The 18,827-nt window shown below is 30.6% G+C and overlaps 2 protein-coding genes and 1 long non-coding RNA gene across 8 annotated transcripts; all 3 read left to right on the top strand.

Annotated features, from left to right (window-relative positions):
• The first annotated feature begins 2,335 nt into the window (after nt 1-2,335).
• On the top strand, nt 2,336-3,842 carry LOC114173530 (sucrose nonfermenting 4-like protein). The gene is made up of 5 exons (XM_028057994.1): nt 2,336-2,447; nt 2,552-2,611; nt 2,765-2,854; nt 3,346-3,480; nt 3,577-3,842. The coding sequence occupies exons 1-4, from the start codon at nt 2,355-2,357 to the stop codon at nt 3,466-3,468; spliced, it is 366 nt and encodes a 121-aa protein (XP_027913795.1). The 5' UTR covers nt 2,336-2,354; the 3' UTR covers nt 3,469-3,480; nt 3,577-3,842.
• Nucleotides 3,843-5,090: 1,248 nt separating this feature from the next.
• Nucleotides 5,091-6,827, top strand: LOC114174736. The gene is made up of 2 exons (XR_003602703.1): nt 5,091-6,614; nt 6,719-6,827. It is a non-coding gene; the product is annotated as an uncharacterized LOC114174736 (long non-coding RNA).
• Nucleotides 6,828-11,171: 4,344 nt separating this feature from the next.
• On the top strand, nt 11,172-16,934 carry LOC114174170 (protein root UVB sensitive 3). 6 transcript variants are annotated; one of them, XR_003602661.1, is made up of 17 exons: nt 11,172-11,377; nt 11,463-11,520; nt 11,671-11,730; nt 12,009-12,047; nt 12,134-12,196; nt 12,364-12,420; nt 12,591-12,654; nt 13,044-13,127; nt 13,419-13,501; nt 13,615-13,744; nt 14,131-14,223; nt 14,503-14,641; nt 15,060-15,100; nt 15,193-15,380; nt 15,566-15,958; nt 16,062-16,282; nt 16,349-16,934. XR_003602661.1 is itself a non-coding variant. In XM_028058952.1 (15 exons), exons 1-15 carry the CDS (start codon nt 11,253-11,255, stop codon nt 15,659-15,661), a joined length of 1,320 nt encoding a protein of 439 aa, XP_027914753.1. In that variant the 5' UTR covers nt 11,172-11,252; the 3' UTR covers nt 15,662-16,011. The 6 variants fall into 6 exon arrangements, 1 of the variants encoding a protein (XP_027914753.1); XR_003602664.1 differs by having other exon boundaries at nt 16,062-16,348; nt 16,415-16,934; XR_003602662.1 differs by having other exon boundaries at nt 16,062-16,563; nt 16,681-16,934.
• Nucleotides 16,935-18,827: the final 1,893 nt, after the last annotated feature.

Raw genomic sequence — 18,827 nt, 5'->3', positions numbered from 1 at the left:
GGTAATTCCAACCATGCAGTTGTTCCCGTCAAAAGGAGAAGATTAGCTTTTCGTTTAGTGTTATGGATGTGAATACGGGATTTTGTGGTTTTTCGTTTTTGTGATGTCACGAATGGGAATTGATTTATTAATGCTGACTTGTATTGTATACGCAGATGGTCAGATCATATAGCTATGTCTCCGATGGAGGGTTGCCCTGCTGTGTTTCAAGTTGTTTGCAACTTAATGCCGGGGTTTCATCAGGTTGTTTTGCCTATTTGAATTTGGTTGGCAAACACGAGGAAATAATCCTCAGTATGATTGGCACTTTTACATCGTTTACTTGCATGTATGTACGTTTGTGCTTGATGGCCGTTATGTTCAAAAGCATGCGCTTCTCTTTGAAAGATCAGTATGAGGGGATGATCTTGTCAAATTGTGTTTGCTGATCTTGCTGGGAAAAATGAAAACCAAATAAGAGAAGTGTGCTTGTAAATTTAGATTTTGTGGAAATTGGTAAGGAACCCCTTGATAATTTTAAACTTTCATTAGGAGTTTGTACCAGTAATTGATGGGTAAAAGTTGGCATGGCCTTCATGGAAGGCAAGGAAGTAGGTCTTGCCCCGTTGGAGTTTTTGTAAAGAGTGAACAGTAAACATTGATGGTTGGATAAATGCTAAAACCTTTGGGTAATTTTTGTCATTTTGACTATTGAGGAAATCAAGCAAGCTTGTTTTCTCAGAATAAGGATGATCAATTTTGTGGTAGATTAGACTAAATAGAACCATTTAACTCTTTAAGTTTATTATGACTTAGATTTCCAATCAAACTATCCTCTATCAACAACTATACTTCATGGGCTTGAAGCCTGTCATATTGCTGGAGCTGCCAGCCTATCAATTTTACATGATCTCAATTTGACTTGCAGCTATTTCCTATTTGTACAATTGAAAGTCTGTATAAGTTTTGAACTCTTGTTTAAGCTACTTTGGCAAGAATTATTTGATCATTATTCAAACTCATGAATAAATATTCAATGTGATATTTTGATAAGTTCTACCAATTCTTTAGTGTCACTAAAATGGTTTGCCATTTGTATGATTGTTTTCCGTATTCTCTTGGGAATTAATTTTCTTATTGTAGGAGTTGAAGAAGTTTGGCAGGTTGTGTTTGTATTTTGTTTTATCATGGAACAAATGTTGGATAAATAGAACTCTTGCTCACATTTTTTTTCACATCCAGATTTGTTTATCTCATGTTTCTTGAAATGTTCCATAACTCGTATGTATGTAAATAAAAATTTAATATTTAATTTATCTATGTGGTACTTCACTTTCTTTCCTTTCACAACCACTTATAGTGTTGGTATGTTTAATATAACCCATCTAGTTGATATAATATCTATGATGCTTTAGGAAACGTTAAAGTACTGCTAAACACAATATGGAAAGAGTAACTGATTTATTCTGACAGGGAAAATCTTGTTTCCAGTCATGTGCAGTACAAATTTAATGTAGATGGTGAGTGGCGGCATGATGAGCAGCAGCCATCTGTAAGTGGAAGCTGTGGAGTAGTGAATACTATTTATTTAGTGAGAGAACCAGATATCTTACCTTCAATCTTAAGTAATGAAGCACCTGGTAGATTCCAAATGGAGATTGACAATATGGTAAGTTTCCTTTCCTCCATTTGCTGTTACTATGTTTTTGTGTTTGGATAGTATTCTCATTGAGACTGGAGCTTGACACCCGAGACTGCTCTTTGCAATATCTTACAAAGTGATTTAGACCTAACTCAACCCTATACAAAACCGACTTTATAAGGGGTAAGGATTGCCTCCACTGTATACTGAATTTTGTTGCCATCTGTAGTAAATGTGAGACTTAGATTTTTCCCAATAGGATTGCCTCCATATATGCCATCTCACAAAATGGTTTAGGTATTATTTAATCTTACATGGTGAGGACTGACTTTGCTATGGGAATATTGCATTCCTGAGTTTACATTTCGAAGAATAAAGTTGTAAATCTTGAAACACACTCATAATGTATGGCTCTGTGGTTAAATTATCTTTTAAGTTGCAAACCTTATAACAAACACACTCATAATTTATGGTTCTATGGTTAAATTCTCCTTTTTCTTCCTTTAACTATTTTATATAAAATAAAAAAAAATGACGCCGAAAAGAATTGGATCTTTTAGTCTTCTTTTTGCTTTGAATAATTATACATCTTAACTTTTCTTCACATGAATGCCATTTCAAATAGTATCATATTTCATACCTTATTTCTTAATTTATTGTAGTCTTAGACTATATGCAGTACAAAAGGGCTACTTGACATGACCTCACAATTTAACAGGAAGCTAATTCCAGGATGCCCGTGTCTGATCTAGTGTTCTCTCGCCAGCGTATATCTGTATTCTTGTCTACACATACTGCTTATGATTTGCTTCCCGAGTCAGGGAAGGTTTGAATATTTTACATTCTCAATTCCCTCCTCCTTATTCAATAAGAATGTGAAATTTACTTTGCTTTAACTAATTTTTCTTGATTGGTTTATTATCATTGCAGATCATTGCCTTGGATATAAATTTACCTGTGAAGCAAGCATTCCATGTTCTTTATGAACAGGTTTTCCAGGCCTCTTTATTCCATTTATTACTGGGCCTCCCCCTCTTTTCCTTTTAACTTACATGAGGGCACATGCCCATGTTTGTGGAAGTTATACCCATCTCTGCACGTATGAGTTTACCTTGTATGAATTTGAATGCAATTTGCTTTCAGGGCGTATCTATGGCTCCTCTATGGGACTTTAGCAGGAGTCAGTTTGTTGGAGTTCTTAGTGCAATGGACTTCATTCTAATACTGAAAGAGGTTTGTGGGGAATAAAAACATTTATGCAACTCTCTTGTGCCTGTTTTTGGTAAACGTCATGATCTGTGTCCTACAAAACATAATTTTATAACATTGATATTTTAAGGTACTTAAGAGCCGGTCACAAATTGATTAAAGTAAAAACTTATAAACTGGTAAAAAAATGAAAATTTTAAAAGAATCTGTTACGTCATTTTAGGCTAATAATAAATCATTTATTTAACTGCTGTAGAATAATATAAAATAATTTAAAGAGGCATTTTCTTAAAAAACTTTGAAAGTATTTGCATTCTTGAACCTCGTTGGTGCTATTGTCTTTAGGTAAATATCTTCTAGTCCTCCAATGTTAGATATGCATGGTTTAAGAACCCTCATGTTGTCATCATAATCGTTTGTTGTTGGTTTTTCAGCATCTAATATATGGTCTTATAATGGAATTCATGAGGTATATTTCTTCAAATTAAGTTGTTATTCGACAAACATAATTTCAGCTGGGAAATCATGGTTCGAATTTGACTCAAGAACAACTTGAGACTCATACTATAGCAGCCTGGAAAGAGGGAAAATTACTGCTACGCAGAACACTTGATAGTAATGGAGGATCACATCCCTGACGATTTGTTCATGTAAGTGCTCATGAGCAGTTGTGATAAGTTCTATGTTTCCTAAGTTATTCATCCAATTTCATACTGTGTAACATGGTCAACTTTTTATATGTTCAGGGTTGTAAGCAGACATATTCTGGAATGCATTTAAGTCCTAGACAATATGAATATCTTGTAAGCTAGGAAGTTCTGACACGGCGTTGGAACCGCGCTTCCCTGTTTCGGAGGCGCACCAGACACGGACACCTGCCGGAAGCGCGTACGATGCGGTGTCAGACACTGTTATTTGGGCCGGACACAACCTTCTCTCTGGACGCACGGAAAATATACGTTTGCGTTGGTAAAAAAAGTTACGTGAAAAAGAAAAACAAGAAAACAAAACCTAATCATATTTTTATTAATTTAATAATTTTATTTAATAAATTTGTTTTAATTTCACGGATTCCAAAATAATTATTTTCAGCTATCACCTTCTCACTTTATTTATATTTTCTTGCTTCTTAATATAATATATTTTATTTAAAGAAATTTTAATTTGTTTTATTAGTATATAATATAATATATTATAATTAATTTTAATCTATGACATCTTTTATTTTTTATATTTAAATAATTTAATTTCTATTACATTAATTTTATATGATTATATAATTAATATATTTTACTTGATATATGCATGTCCCGTATTTCAAATAAATATAAATAAATTATTTTATATAAAAAATAAAAATAAAGATAAATACACAAATAATGTTAACTAAAATCTTAACAACTTATATAGAATTAAAACTAAAAATTTTAACAAAATAATTTTCAAATATATCTATTTGAATATCTTTATATCTCATCTTTTAATAATAAACATCGTATACATGTCTTATAAATATATAAAGAGACTTACAAAATATACAAAGAAAAAAATCAGTTAGAGAAAAAAGAAAGAAACATTGAGATTTAGCGAGTGAAATATATGATCATTGCAAAAAAGTTTTTAGAGGAAGGAGGAAAAAGTTCGGATAAAAGAATAAAAAGAAATATATTTTGAGTAGAAGAAAGAAGTAGATATTGAAAAAAAAAATGTGTAGAAAAAGGTAAGTACTCTTTAGGTCTTTTTTCCTTCTATTTATTAAATTCTTTTTTCACACCCTCTTTTCCTTCTACTTATTGAATCCATCAGTTAAATGTTAATAATTTAACTTTTTAATACTTAATATCATATTCTATGCATCCATCATATTTGCTATAACTTATACATATTTTCATATTTGTGGTAATGGGTTATATTAGTGTGTTGTATCATGTGAGGGTACTACGTTCCTTGTTCTTTTTACAATATAAAATAATTTAATATTACTTTAAAAATATATTCTATTATAAATAAATATATTTTATATTTATTATTAGATTATACATAATACTTTACTAGTTTTTAGTTTCAGATTTTAATATATACATATGTGTTACATAATTTTAATTTATTTTATAATTTAAATTATAAACATAAAATTATAAGTTTTATATTTTGAACTTAATTTTATAAATATTATGTATGAAAATTATTTAAATTATATACTTTTTTTATTTTTAAATTATAAATATTAAGTAAATTTTTTATTTTTAATTTATTTTATTATAGAAAATTAAGATGAGTAGACCTAATCAAGCTACTGAACAAGAAGATGAAACAAAACCTTTTTGGAGATATTTTTCAAAGATACTAGTGGTGGGAACTATATGGTCAATTGTAGTTTGTATGATTTTGAATTTAATGGATCTTACACTCGAGTGAGAGCTCATCTCTTAAAAATTAGGGGAGAAGGGATTAAAATTTGTCCAAAGGTGAATCCGTCAAAACTTGCAGAGCTTAAAAGATTAGATAATGAAGCAACTTTGAAAATAGAAAATTCAAAGAAGAAAAAGTTCTCTCTACCACCTGTATCTGAGGAAAGAAAACAGACAAGCAGTGGTGGTGTTCACCAAAAACTCAAAGGTCCTCTAGAAGCTTCTTTCAACATTCAAGCTAGAGATGCTCTTGAGTGTGAAATTGCAAAGATGTTTTATTCTTCAGAATTAGCATTTCATCTCACAAGAATTCTTTATTATAGGAGTGCCTTTTCTTACCCTGCCAATACTTCTAACCTTAGTGGATATGTACCACCATCATATAATAAATTGAGAGGTCCACTACTTGAAAAAGAAAGAAGTCAGGTAGAAAATCTTCTACAACTTATAAAAAAATTCATGGAAGCAAAAAGGTGTGACAATTGTTAGCGACCGGTGGAGCGACCCTCAAAGAAGACCTCTTATCAATTTTATGGCTATCAATGAGAGTGGACCAATGTTTTTGAAAACAATAGATGGATCTGGTGAGACAAAAGACAAGGATTTTATTGCCAAACACATGAGAGATGTAATTATGGAAGTTGGACCAAAAAATGTGGTACAAATTATCACGAACAATGCAACAATATGTAAGGTAGTAGGTATGATCATAGAATCAGAATTTTCTTGAATCTATTGGACTCCTGTGTAGTGCACACCTTGAATCTTGCATTGAAAAATATTTTTGCAGCAAAAAATACAAAAAGAAATAGTGATCTTTATGAAGAATTTTATTGGATCTCACAAATTGTTGATGATGCTACATTTATTAAAAACTTCATTATGGGGCACTCTATGAGATTGTCAATGTTTAATAACTTCAATTCATTGAAGTTGCTTTCTGTTGCTCCAACCATATTTGCTTCAACCATTATCATACTTAAAAGATTTAGAAGTTTGAAAAGAGGACTCCAAGAGATGGTAATTAGTAATGAATGGTCTGATTACAAAGAGGATAATGTTGATAATGCTCGAACAATCAAAGAAACTTTATTGAATGATAATTAGTGGATGAAGGTTGACTATATACATGCTTTTACTGCCCCTATTTATGATGTTCTCAGAAAAATAGATACGGATATTGCTACTCTTCATTTAGTGTATGAAATGTGGGATTCAATGATTGAGGTTGTGAGGAAGATCATATACCAACATGAAAGAAAGGCATAAGTTGAACATTCATCTTTTTTTGAGGCAGTAAACTCAGTATTAATTGATCGTTGGACTAATAGTAGCACATCTCTTCACTGTCTTGCTTATTCTTTAAATCCAAGGTAATTATACTATTAAATTATTTTATTATTATATTTTTTATATATTTCTTATCTATAATATATAATATTAAGTTAATTTATGCTTGTGTTCTTCAATACTGTAGATATTATAGTGATGAATGGTTAAGTGAAGATTCACAAAGACTTGTCCCACATGAAAATGCAGAACTTACTTATGAAAGGAAAAAAATGTTTTATGAAGTACTTTGATGATGTGAATAACAAACAAATTTAGAGTTTGCAAGCTTTTCAAATGAAAGAGAAGATTTTGCAGATGCTGACGCTATAAGGGATAGAACTAAAATGGATGCAAAATCATGGTGGATTGTTCATCGATCTTAGGCCCCAACACTTCAAAAGATAGCTCTTAAGCTACTTGGACAACATTGTTCTTCTTCTTGTTGTGAAAGGAATTGAAGTACTTACTCTTTTATACATTCTTTGAAAAGAAATAAGATGACTCCCAAAAGGGCGGAAGATTTAGTATTTGTTCATAGTAATCTTTGTCTTCTCTCAAGAAACTCTTTGTCTTAATTTATATTAGATCATGAAGTATAATTGATAGATTGTTTTTTATACAAATATTAATCTTCAATTTGTTAAACTATGAACTGTAATCGTGTGTATATATATATATATATATATATATATATATATATATATATATATATATATATATATATATATATATATATATATATATATATATATATATATATATATATATATATATATCGTCGTGTTCGTGTCCTACATTTTTTTTCAGTTTAGACGTTTTCCCGTGTCGTGTCTGTGTCCGTGCGTGGGCTTCATAGCTTGTAAGACATTTAGATATAGGTACATACCACTAGTTCAATTTACATTCTTCTTAATGCGAAAGTTTCATTTGGTTTGATTTTAAGAAAAAAAAATGTACAATTTAGTTCATAGCTTGGGCTTTCAAGCGAGACATTGTGTACTGAACCAAACTGAGATTGTGTTTATAGTGTATACTCTTGCATGAATACACTCGTGAGCAAAAAGAAGTGAGACAAGATCTTATTGGAGAAATCATTCTAGAGTTTAGAACTGAAAGTTTGTCTTATCATTCTTGTAAGCTGTATGTAATAGATATATGTAGGAAGTGTGAGAGGGAGATAAGACATTTGTTTTGTAGTATTGTGGTGGATGCTGTTGTGGCTATGATAGAAGGATAATATACTAAGTAATTAGGGCTATGCTAAGTTAAATCTAAATAGAGAAAGAAAAGTACCATTAATGTATTATTAGGACAATGATATTTTGACTACTAAATTTTGACATCCTTCTCTTACAACATGATGTGTCATCTTCTAAGTGGTTTTTGAATATTGAGGATGAGAAAAAGAAAAAATGAAAAACCACTTAAAAAATGACACCTAAGATTGTAAGAGAAAATTGTCAAAATTTAGTAATTAAAAATCATTTTCCTGTATTATTACAAGTTAGGTAGTCCTTATTAAGACTATTGCTCAATGATCTGAATATCTACAGCCTACACCTGTAACAGTCATAATTACAGATGGAATTGGTATCCAATCACATATGTGGGCCTAATTAACGAAGTTATCCGTCTAATGTGGGCTTAGTGATCTTTCTTGTGAGGCGCCTCCTCCCTGCACCTCCAAGTCTTCTTCAGTACCTCCAAATTTACCATTTTACCCCTAATAAATTTGTAGTTGGCAGTGGGTGAAAAAAGGGTGGAAGAGCAGTAAATATCATTTACTGCGACAACGTATTTTGTCTGAGTTGCACCCCCAATTATTTCCACAACTTCTTTCTCCTCTTCGTTTCTTCTCCAAGTCCTTTGTGCTTTCTGAGTGTTAATATCAGTTTTGTATTTTTTTCCTTTTTATTATGTGAAACGGATTTCGTGATCCGTTTCAAGAAAAAGCAAAATGGATTTCAAAATCCGTTTGGTATTTTTTTTTTCAGAAACGAAATTCGTGATCCATTTCAGAAAAGTATGAAACGGATCTCGAAATCCGTTTCAGAAGTTTCCATATTTTTTTTTATGAAACGACTTTTGGGATCCGTTTCATATTTTTCTGAAACGGATCACGAATTCCGTTTCACAAATTTTAAACTTTTTTCTAGAAACGGAATTCGTAATCCGTTTCAGAAAAGTATGAAACGAATTTCAAAATCCGTTTCATAAATTTTCATGTTTTTTTATGAAATAAATTTTGGGATCCGTTTTATACTTTTCTGAAACGAATCACGAATTCTGTTTTTAAAATTTAAAAAACATATACTTTAAATAAATTAAAAATAGTTATAATACAATGAATAATTTTTTAATTTACAGCTTAAGTATTTTTAATTTAATTTGTTTTACAATTTTTCTTTTATATAATTAATTAAGAAATAAATTAAATAAAAAATAAAATTTAAAATGGGTTCAACTTTAAATTTATATATATATATATATATATATATATATATATATATATATATATATATATATATATATATATATATATATATATATATATATATATATATATCACTCTCTTAACCATGAAATCAACAAAATAAATATTAAAACTGAAATAAAATAAAATATTAAAAAAAACACGAAACGAATACTAAAATACGTTTCCCAAATACATGAAACAGAACACAAAATCTGTCTCAGAATTAACAAAACCAAATTACAAAATAGATCTTAAAATCCGTTTCTAGAAGTTGTGAAATGGATTGCGTAATCCGTTTCATATAAAAAAATGCAATATTCAACAAACGGCTTTCGGAATCTGTTTCTAAAAATCATGAAACGGATTTTGTAATCTGTTTCATATAAAAGACGCATGAAACGCAGTGCAATTGAATATTTTTACTATTTTTTTCTCTTTCTTCATTTAACTTTAATTATGGGCAAAATTGGAAATAAGAAAAATTTTGGGAGTACAGGAGAAATGGTCTGGGGTGCACCTTCTTGTGAACCTGGCTTGAGTTTCTTTGCTGCTTTGACAGTTTGGGCAATGTCCTAGACCGGTCCACTACAATGGCTATGAGCAGGATGATTAGACTGAAAATTTCCCTGTTTTATTATGGAATACTATCAAACACTTCAAGTTCCATTTTTTGTGTTGTGCCCTGCAATGAATTCTTTTTATAACTAGCTATAGGAAAATTTAGTTTTTAGAATCCGAGGTTTCAGTAGAAGTCGAGGGTGGGTTTACATCAAGGAGAAATTGAAATACATTATATTCGAATTGTTTCCAATTAAATTCTCATCATTTCCTAAATAACTTGTTTGGATAAAGAAATTAAAATATCTTACATTTCAATTTCTTGTTTGGATAAAATAATTGAATATCTTGTGAGATAAAATTTCATTTTATCAATATTTATTTTAGGCTTAATTATGTTTTGAGTTCATGAAAAATTTGGAAACGAGTCAATTAAATTTGTCGGATCAACGAGTCGATCGGATCGTTGGGCATGCCCGACACATCTGGATCATCTGACCCGCTAAACCTGTATGGTCGCCAGGCTCGCCCATTCTGCTTGGGCATCGGATCCACCGGCCAGTCTCTTCTTATATAAGTAGTATTTTATAGTAATGTTATTCAAAACTTAATTATAAACTTAATAATTATTATTTATTTCCTCAACTTTAAATTTATTTTAATATTATATATTTATTAACGTAAAAAAATACAAAAAAAAAAAACACAAAATCCATCCGTAGGCACGAATTTAAAACTATTTTGTGAGAAAAACTCACCCAATGGAGCGTTCCATCCATTTATACCAACTCAATATATACTTTTTCATATTTGATTTTTTAAACAGATCAAATAAAAGCAAAAAGACAATTATGGCATTTTCTAAACATCATTTGGAATTTCTTCTTGCACGCCTATATGTTTTTCATGCATCCCATATTTTTTTCATACACCCACCATTTTTTAAATTCTAAATTATATCCTTGTTTACAATATGTAGATATTTCAATTTGGAATATAATTAACATACCAATCGTAAAATGTGGAATGTACACAGATTGTGAAATGCGGAAGTTATATTCCATATCTGTATTGCAAGTTCTCATCTTTTTTCTTACATTTAATATTGTTATGGTGTTTCCATTTATTAAGGTAGAGGTAGAAAAAGATTATGAGATGGAGGTGGAAGAAAAGATAGGATGAAAGTGAAGACGGAGATGAAGGTGAGAGAAGACATGTGGAAGTGGAGAAAAGAATGGAAGTGTTGTGAGAAGGAGGAGGAAAAAGAAAGACAGACAAATTTAATTTTTTAATTTGATTATGAGGTGCAGTAAAAAAATATGGAGTGCAAGAATAAATTTCCAATAACAATTTGAAGAGTGTAAAAATCACAATTTCAATATTTTTTTAGTATTTTTTAAAATTAACTAAAATTTGTTAAATTATAAAAATTTATCGAAAAGACAAGACATAATAAATTTAAATTGTTTAATAAATTTGAGAAGGAATTAGATCTTAGAAGAAATAAAACAATTTATAATGCGAATTAGGCGTAATTTAAAAATAAAAGAAGTTGTAATGTGGTCAAAGTTACTTGGTGATGAGTTGAGTTTTGAGATTCCAGAAACAACCTGCGAACTGCGAAGTGATTAAGGTTTGGCTGGGCATGGAATCATCTTCATCCGTGTCTAATAAGACCATAACTTTAGAAGAATGGAACGGTTCATCACCCACAAAGCTCTCTAAGACTTTTACCATCAAGGCTTCTTCTTCCTCTGTAACCATTACAAGGTACTTCCCTTTTCCCATCGTCACCAATTCACCATCTTCAATAGCCTCTCTCTCTTTCACCCTTTCTATTTCTTCTTATTCACAGATCTGGTGCCCGATTTAGCCATGTTTGGAGACGCTTACTTCAAGCTTTTGTCCCTGAGGCAAGCTTCTATTTTATTCCACACCGTCTCTTAGAAATGAAAAAAGAACTGAAATTTTGTATGCCACTGCTATTTCATCATGTGGGTGTTCTTTAAGTTCATCATTGTTGAAAATGGTTTCTCTTTTTTCTTGTTGCTGGTAACATACAGGGTTTTCCAAGCAGTGTGACTGCAGATTATGTTCCTTTTCAAATATGGGACTCATTGCAGGTAATACCAAATGAGAAACAGAGTAATTGAGTTGTTATTATGAATAGATAGTGTATGTACCGATGGTGCAAAATGTAAATGATTTTAATTATCTAATCACAAATTGTGGTGTATGACGAGTTTGTAGACTTTAACAAATCACCTTAAAAAGTCAAACTTACCATGAATTTTTATAGGTTGATAGTGTAAAACAGTTTTTACTTACATTGCATAGAAGTTAAACTCTATCGTTATATCAAAATCATGTTTTTGAGTTAATCCTGGATTCACTGTGGCAGGGCCTTTCAACGTATATAAGGACCATGCTTTCTACCCAGGTAAGGCCCTGTTTAACTGGTTATTTAGTTATAGTGTTTGTCATTAAAGACATAAGTACATGAGTGGTCAATGAAATCCCTTTCAGGCTCTCCTGAGTGCTATTGGGGTTGGTGAAAAATCAGCTACTGTCATTGGTGCTACTTTTCAGGTAGTAGATGTTATATTTTGTATTTTTTAATGATTGAAACCTTGTTTGTTAGATGGGGATTGTGAGTTCAAGCCTTTTGTGTTAACTTTATCTTGTTTTGGTGCGTTTAGTGTTCTCTGTTTCTTATGCATTGACAGTAGGATATTGAACTTTGAAACTGTTTCCAGTGGTTTTTGAGGGATCTAACAGGTATGCTTGGAGGAATCTTGTTCACTTTTTACCAGGTATGCGTTTCCCATACAAATATGTTCATCTATCCTTATAAATTTTGAACTGAAATGTATGGTACTAGCTTTATGTGGACCAACCGATAGGCTTAAGCTGGTTCTCTCTTTTTGAATGATTCTGAGTCCATTCTTTTTAGGTATATTTATATTTATCCTATATGCTGCAGGGATCAAATCTTGATAGCAATGCAAAAATGTGGCGTTTGGTTGCAGATTTTATGAATGACCTTGGTAGATTCTTTCACATTTATCTTTTAAACAAAATGTGAAAAAAAATTGTGCAGGCATTTTCTACATTAGCAGTGTCTTCCAAATTGGTTGTCCCTGTTGGATGTAATTTTTTATGTTCTCAACTAATATGAATATTGCTGCAAATTCGCATTCATTATATCTTTGATTTCACATAGACAGAGTTGGATATGCATTTCTTATGAGTATATTGATAGTATACTGAGATTATAAGTAAAGGAGAAATTCTACATGAATCATACTTTACTTTGTTAAACTAAAAGTTAATAGTAGCTCAAAAGTGTATCTTTCCAAGAGGCTGCTCTCTGTTAAATTTGAACTTTCATATTTGTATATCGCATGATTTGTTAAGACTTTTTCATTATTTACAGGAATGTTAATGGACCTCATTTCTCCTCTGTTTCCATCAGCTTTTGTGTTTGTTGTTTGCTTGGGAAGCATCTCAAGATCTTTCAGTAAGTTCCTACATTGCTGGAAGTTCAAAACTAAGTCACTAATCACTAATGCGATTTAAAGTTAGTTGGTGGCTGTAGGTTTGTTCCCTCTTCTTTTTCCATGCAAGAAATATAAGCTAGTGTGACATTTGTGATCTGTCATTTCCTAATTAAAAAAGATGTTATGCAGAAAAATATGATGTTATCCAAGATCAAGACATTTTTCTCTTTTATTTGCTGATTGATTGACATTTTGTTTGTTATTAATTCCATTCTGTGTATATTTTCTCTCCAAATATGATTTTGAAATAGCTGGTGTTGCTAGTGGAGCCACTAGAGCAGCTTTAACTCAGCATTTTGCTCTTCAGGATAATGCTGCTGATATATCTGCTAAGGTACAAGTAACATTTATTATGAAAGTTTAGATTATTAGCTGATAATTATGTCTTCGTTCAGTTGGGCATATTCTTTATATAGTGTATTTTGACTTGATAAGATTTACCTATAGGAAGGAAGTCAAGAAACTGTGGCCACAATGATTGGCATGGCGATGGGAATGCTTCTTGCTCGCATCACCATTGGATCCCCACTGGCCATATGGTTTTCATTTTTATCTTTGACAGTGTTTCACATGTATGGTAAGCCTCTAAATTATAATTTGTTTCATGCATATCCTTTGCATTGTAGAATTGTGAACAGCAGTATGGTATTAAGTGTAAACCTATCTCTACAATACTGCTTTGGTTGTACAAACTACAAGAAAAAATATGAGGGAATCCATTGTTATAATTTACCATTTCCAGTAGTAAAAGGAGGTTTTAGATAGATGTTATTAGCTTGCAAATATGTAATCCATTTTTTTCTTTGATAGACAATAGTTTCTTTTTATTGTAACTAATGTTTAAATGTTGTTAAAGTGTGTTAGTGGTTTGTGCTAGAAGGGAGATGGAATGAGTATTTGCTGCTTGTAATCTGAGCATCGACATTATATATGAACACCAAATGTTGTCTCTTTTCCATGCAGCAAATTACCGAGCTGTTCGATGCCTGGCATTGAATTCAATAAACCTTGAAAGAAGCTCTATTCTCTTGCATCATTTCATGGAGACTGGCCAAGGTATTGTCTGTTTCCATTCTTCATTGCTTGTATCCACAACATATCTCTGATATCTAAGAGAAAAATTGTCACCTTGAGACAAGGTATAGTCTAATTTTTGTTGGGGATCCCACATTGAGGTCTCTGCTCTGTCTGGTCTATCTTTAACCCCTTCCTCAACCATCTCCCAAATTTAGCATCTTGTACAGGGAAACATAATTTCCATCATCTCAATATCCATATTAGACCTTTTTAATTATTGCTATGTATATTAATGCTTGCTTCTAAACTTTTTGCCAGTTCTCTCCCCTGAACAGGTCTCTTCACAGGAGCATGTTTTACCCATACGGTTCATTTCATCAAGTTCAAGGAATTCTAATTATATGCATAAGAAAGTACGTTTAGGCATGAGGATTTCTTCATTCGATAACATGGAAATGTGAGTGGCTAAAATTTGGTCTGACTCCCAATTTATTCAGAAAATATATTTGTTCTTAGTGCAAAGCTATAGTTTTGCAGTTATGTGGTGTATTACCTGAACACCTTATTCATTGTATTATTAGTCTCTTTTCCATTAGCAAAATCCAAATGACATTCAGGGTAAATGGTACACCATGTTTTGTTATAACTTCTAATAACCCTAGTCATAATATTGCACTATTATGTTGCTATCATTAGCTAACAAAGCTCGATCGAGTAATCTATTAAAGATTGAAAGCATTGATTAGCCCTTGACATGCCTATATCAATGGTCTTGAGCCATCCATGATTGAGACTTGATTATTGTGCAATAGTTCCTTTGAAATGTCATTACCAGAGCTTAATGATCAAGTTCTTTTTTCATTTGACATTAACAGTAAGGAGCATTTGCTTTCTGCGGCATCTTACTACACAAAAGGTTGAGTTTGCCTCATTACTTTTACTTCTGATTTTCTCCATTCCATCTGTGGTCTGAAACCTTGTATCACTATTTGTTGTTTCTGTGTATAGCCAAGTATATACTTGTGGAAAGGAAGGGAATCATTGATGTTATTGTGCATAAAGATTCAAATGCTGCTGATGTCCTAAAGTCATTCTTTCATGCTCTGGTCTTGGCAAAGAATGCTCATAAAAGCAAATCCTTGCATTCAGATGGCCAAAAGTGGGTTGATAATCAATATGAAGTATTTATTACCAAGGTACTTGTTTAAGCTTCTAGTTGAATTTGATTTTGCTTCTTCCATATTTTCGTATTATTTTAACAGTACGATATATTAGTCTTTTCCCTCTCTTGACATGCCATCGGAAATTAAACTAAAAAGCGATAGCATGTCACTTGCTCTTACTGAAATTCATATCCTAAATGGTATATTAATATGTGCAGCTCAAGTCATTAGGTTGGAAAACAGAACGGCTTCTAGCACCTATAATATGGAGGGCGTACTGGAGCTATGAACCATTGGGAGAAAAAATTGATTAGGGTCATCAACATTGTCCATATACATTAGCTGTGGCTCTGGAATGATTCAGATTATTTTATTAGGAGATTGAATATACGGCCCTTGCCCTTGTTCCAAAATGAAATGATTATTTATGTTTGACAAAGTTGGTGATGAACTTTGTTCAAATTTATGATTTCACCAGAGTTCTGTCAAGGCTTTTCTTGCACTTGCACCTCATTTATCTCCTGCACTAGTGCCAGTTTTAAGTTTAGAAAGAAAATATGGCGGCTTTCACAGTTTAAGCCCATGTTTGACCAAAGATTATTTTTCTTGAGGTATTCAGATACATTTCTTAATATTATTATGTCCTGATACCTTTGGACTTTCATTGATCTTGTAGTTTATATAGACTAATGGATGTTTTCTGCCATTCTTTAGTTTTTGGATGAGCTCTTTGCTGAAGCTAAAAGGTGAGTTTACTTTAGAGCGTTTTTCTCATTTTCAAGTTAAAACTGGAAGCCCTAATGGGGAAAGTAGATTGCATGGTGTTTTACCCTCGTAAAATGGGGAGAATGAGACCTGGAAGGACAATGGAGAAATTTTTATGAGTGATCTCATGTTGAAAAATATTCCTAATGATTTTGGCTTTAAGTCCAATGGTTTTTGTGTGATCCATATAGCCAACTTCATCTAGAGGTAATTATTTCTTTAAGTGATGTGTTCAGGTTTTTGTGTGATCCATATAGCCAACTTCATCTAGAGGTAATTATTTCTTTAAGTGATGTGTTCAGATTCTTGTTAGGGTAGTTGTGATGTGAAGGATTTCTTTTCTTGTACATCAAGCACTTCGCCACCCCTGCTATGCCCTGAGCAACCATTCCACGTCTCAACTTTCTGCTAACACCGAACCAATCTCTCTATGAACTCCCTACGGTGTGAGGTACTCACAGAATTACTGTAGACTGAATGTATTCTCATTGACACCCTTTACTCAAGGTTATCTTTTCTGTTAAAAGAGTTATCACTTAAATATCACGATTACCATATTCTCCATCAGGGGATCCTCGTCTTTGTTTCTTATGAAGATTATCTTCCCACCCCTTATGATTTCCATGTTGAGCATTATTACCTGAAGAGAATTCTTCATTTATGACATGAGTATCTGCACCTATCTAGTCTGGATATGGACACGCATGCAACCAGTGGCGGATTTTATCTACAAATTTTGGAGGGACCAAAATAATATAATTCTTTAATCATTAAATTGTTGTATCATTAGTTTGTTGTATCATTAGTATAATGTTTTAAAGATTGGTTTCTCTAACTGAATAATTTGATCTTTAGTATAATGTGAAAAATATAATCTATCTTGTTTCCATTATCACGAATAGTTTCATTTTTATCACTTTTGAATAATGAATTTATTCTTTAATTCTTCATCAATATACCTATTTTTTAAAATAATATTAAAAATAATTTATCATACATTACTAAAAAATTTGAGAAAAATTTGAGAAGCGTTAATATTAAAGGAAAAATATAATATAGTTAAGTCACAAATAAAAATCGGTTATGAAAAAATACATAATATATTATTTTTCTTTTATATTCATAAAAAATGAATATACTAAAGGCTCATGAGATAAAAGAATCAATGCTAACTATTAAATTAATATTTCATTACCAAATAAGATAAAAGATAATTACTTTTCTTTTCTTCAAGAAATAAATAAAAGAAATAAGAAATGAGAGAAAAAATAATTACCTTTTCTCTTAAAAAAATATGATAGTGAGAGATGAATACAATTTTTGTAAAACTAAGAAGACAATAAAAAAGGACATAAAAAATATCTTAATAAATATTTGATTTATTATTCTTTTAGTTATTGTTTTAGTTCAAAAATGTTAATTGGTCATCCAATTTTGTTTAGTTTCAATTTGGTTATGAATTTTGAAAAATGATGCAATTTAGTTATTTTTATTAAATTTCTTGAAACGGACCAATATTTTTTCATTAAAATTAAAGTTGTAAATAAAAATAGTTTGTTTTGTTGGTGTAATTAACATAATCTCATTATCAGTCTTGATGAAAATCGTTGATCCGCTTCAATAAATTTAACGAGAATAAACAAATTGCATCAATTTTTCAAAGGTCGAGATCAAATTAAGACTAGAAAAAACTTAATGACCAACTTGACATTTTTAGATAAAAATAGTAACCCAAAAATTAATTAAACCTAAATATATTTATTCTTTATATATTTAATTTTATGTTTTATTATCTATTAACATTAATTGGTTATATTTTATAAAAGAAATAAAAAGACAAACAATTTAATTTTCATCCATTTATAAAATATATTACCTATAATTTAAAAAGTTAAAAAAAAAATTCAAAATTTTCAAAATGTATATAACTTTAAAAAAAATTCAAAATCTTGAGAGGGCCATGGCCCCCCCCTTAAGATGCTCCGCCATTGCATACAACGAACCTCCCAGCCCTTAAGATGCTCCGTCATTGTATACAACGAACACGAGATATGGCTAAATTGGAAAACATATAACACAACATATATACATATTAGTTTCAAACCTTCAACTAAAAACTAAATTGAAAAACATAAAACACGATATATATATATATATATATATATATATATATATATATATATATATATATATATAATTTTATTAAAAATATTAAATATATAAAATATATTAAAATATTAAATTTTTAAAAAATATATCAAAAATTCTATATTAAATATATAAATGTAAAAAAAATGGAAGGCCATAGTCCTTTAGTCCCTCTTAAGGTCCGCCAATGACCCTGACAACGTCCTAGTATCTATCCACTACCCGCATGAAAAATACCAGTGAGTATTTATCCAGTGAGTATTTATAGATATTTCTGGGCATTTCTTTAATTTTCAATAAGACTATTTAAAAATAATTCTTTAACATAAACTCAAATAAAAATTGGACCTTAAAGTATAATCCAAATAAATTTGCATAAAAAAATATTAAAAAAATATAATTAGTCTTTCCAAAAAACAAATTAAAAAATTTATACTGCAAAGTATAAACTCAAATAAAAGTAATTTATTTAAAATAAATTTAATTCCATAAGTATAGATAAATAAAAACATAAACTTATAAAACAATTAAATTTTTACTGTTTTTTCATCAATAACTTTGTTTTGG

The sequence above is a fragment of the Vigna unguiculata genome, chromosome 2 (assembly GCF_004118075.2).
Source record: "Vigna unguiculata cultivar IT97K-499-35 chromosome 2, ASM411807v1, whole genome shotgun sequence".
NCBI classification, from domain to species: Eukaryota; Viridiplantae; Streptophyta; class Magnoliopsida; order Fabales; family Fabaceae; genus Vigna; species Vigna unguiculata.
This window is presented reverse-complemented; position numbering and strand designations above follow the sequence as displayed.

Bases quoted from the DNA above. Each gene is read 5' to 3' on its own strand.
- LOC114173530 (XM_028057994.1), top strand. From the start codon at position 2,355: ATGCCCGTGTCTGATCTAGTGTTCTCTCGCCAGCGTATATCTGTATTC. The intron at 2,448-2,551 runs GTTTGAATATTT...TTATCATTGCAG, and splicing joins TGCTTCCCGAGTCAGGGAAG to ATCATTGCCTTGGATATAAA. The intron at 2,612-2,764 runs GTTTTCCAGGCC...ATTTGCTTTCAG, and splicing joins TCCATGTTCTTTATGAACAG to GGCGTATCTATGGCTCCTCT.
- LOC114174170 (XM_028058952.1), top strand. From the start codon at position 11,253: ATGGAATCATCTTCATCCGTGTCTAATAAGACCATAACTTTAGAAGAA. The intron at 11,378-11,462 runs GTACTTCCCTTT...TCTTATTCACAG, and splicing joins TCCTCTGTAACCATTACAAG to ATCTGGTGCCCGATTTAGCC. The intron at 13,502-13,614 runs GTACAAGTAACA...ATTTACCTATAG, and splicing joins CTGCTGATATATCTGCTAAG to GAAGGAAGTCAAGAAACTGT.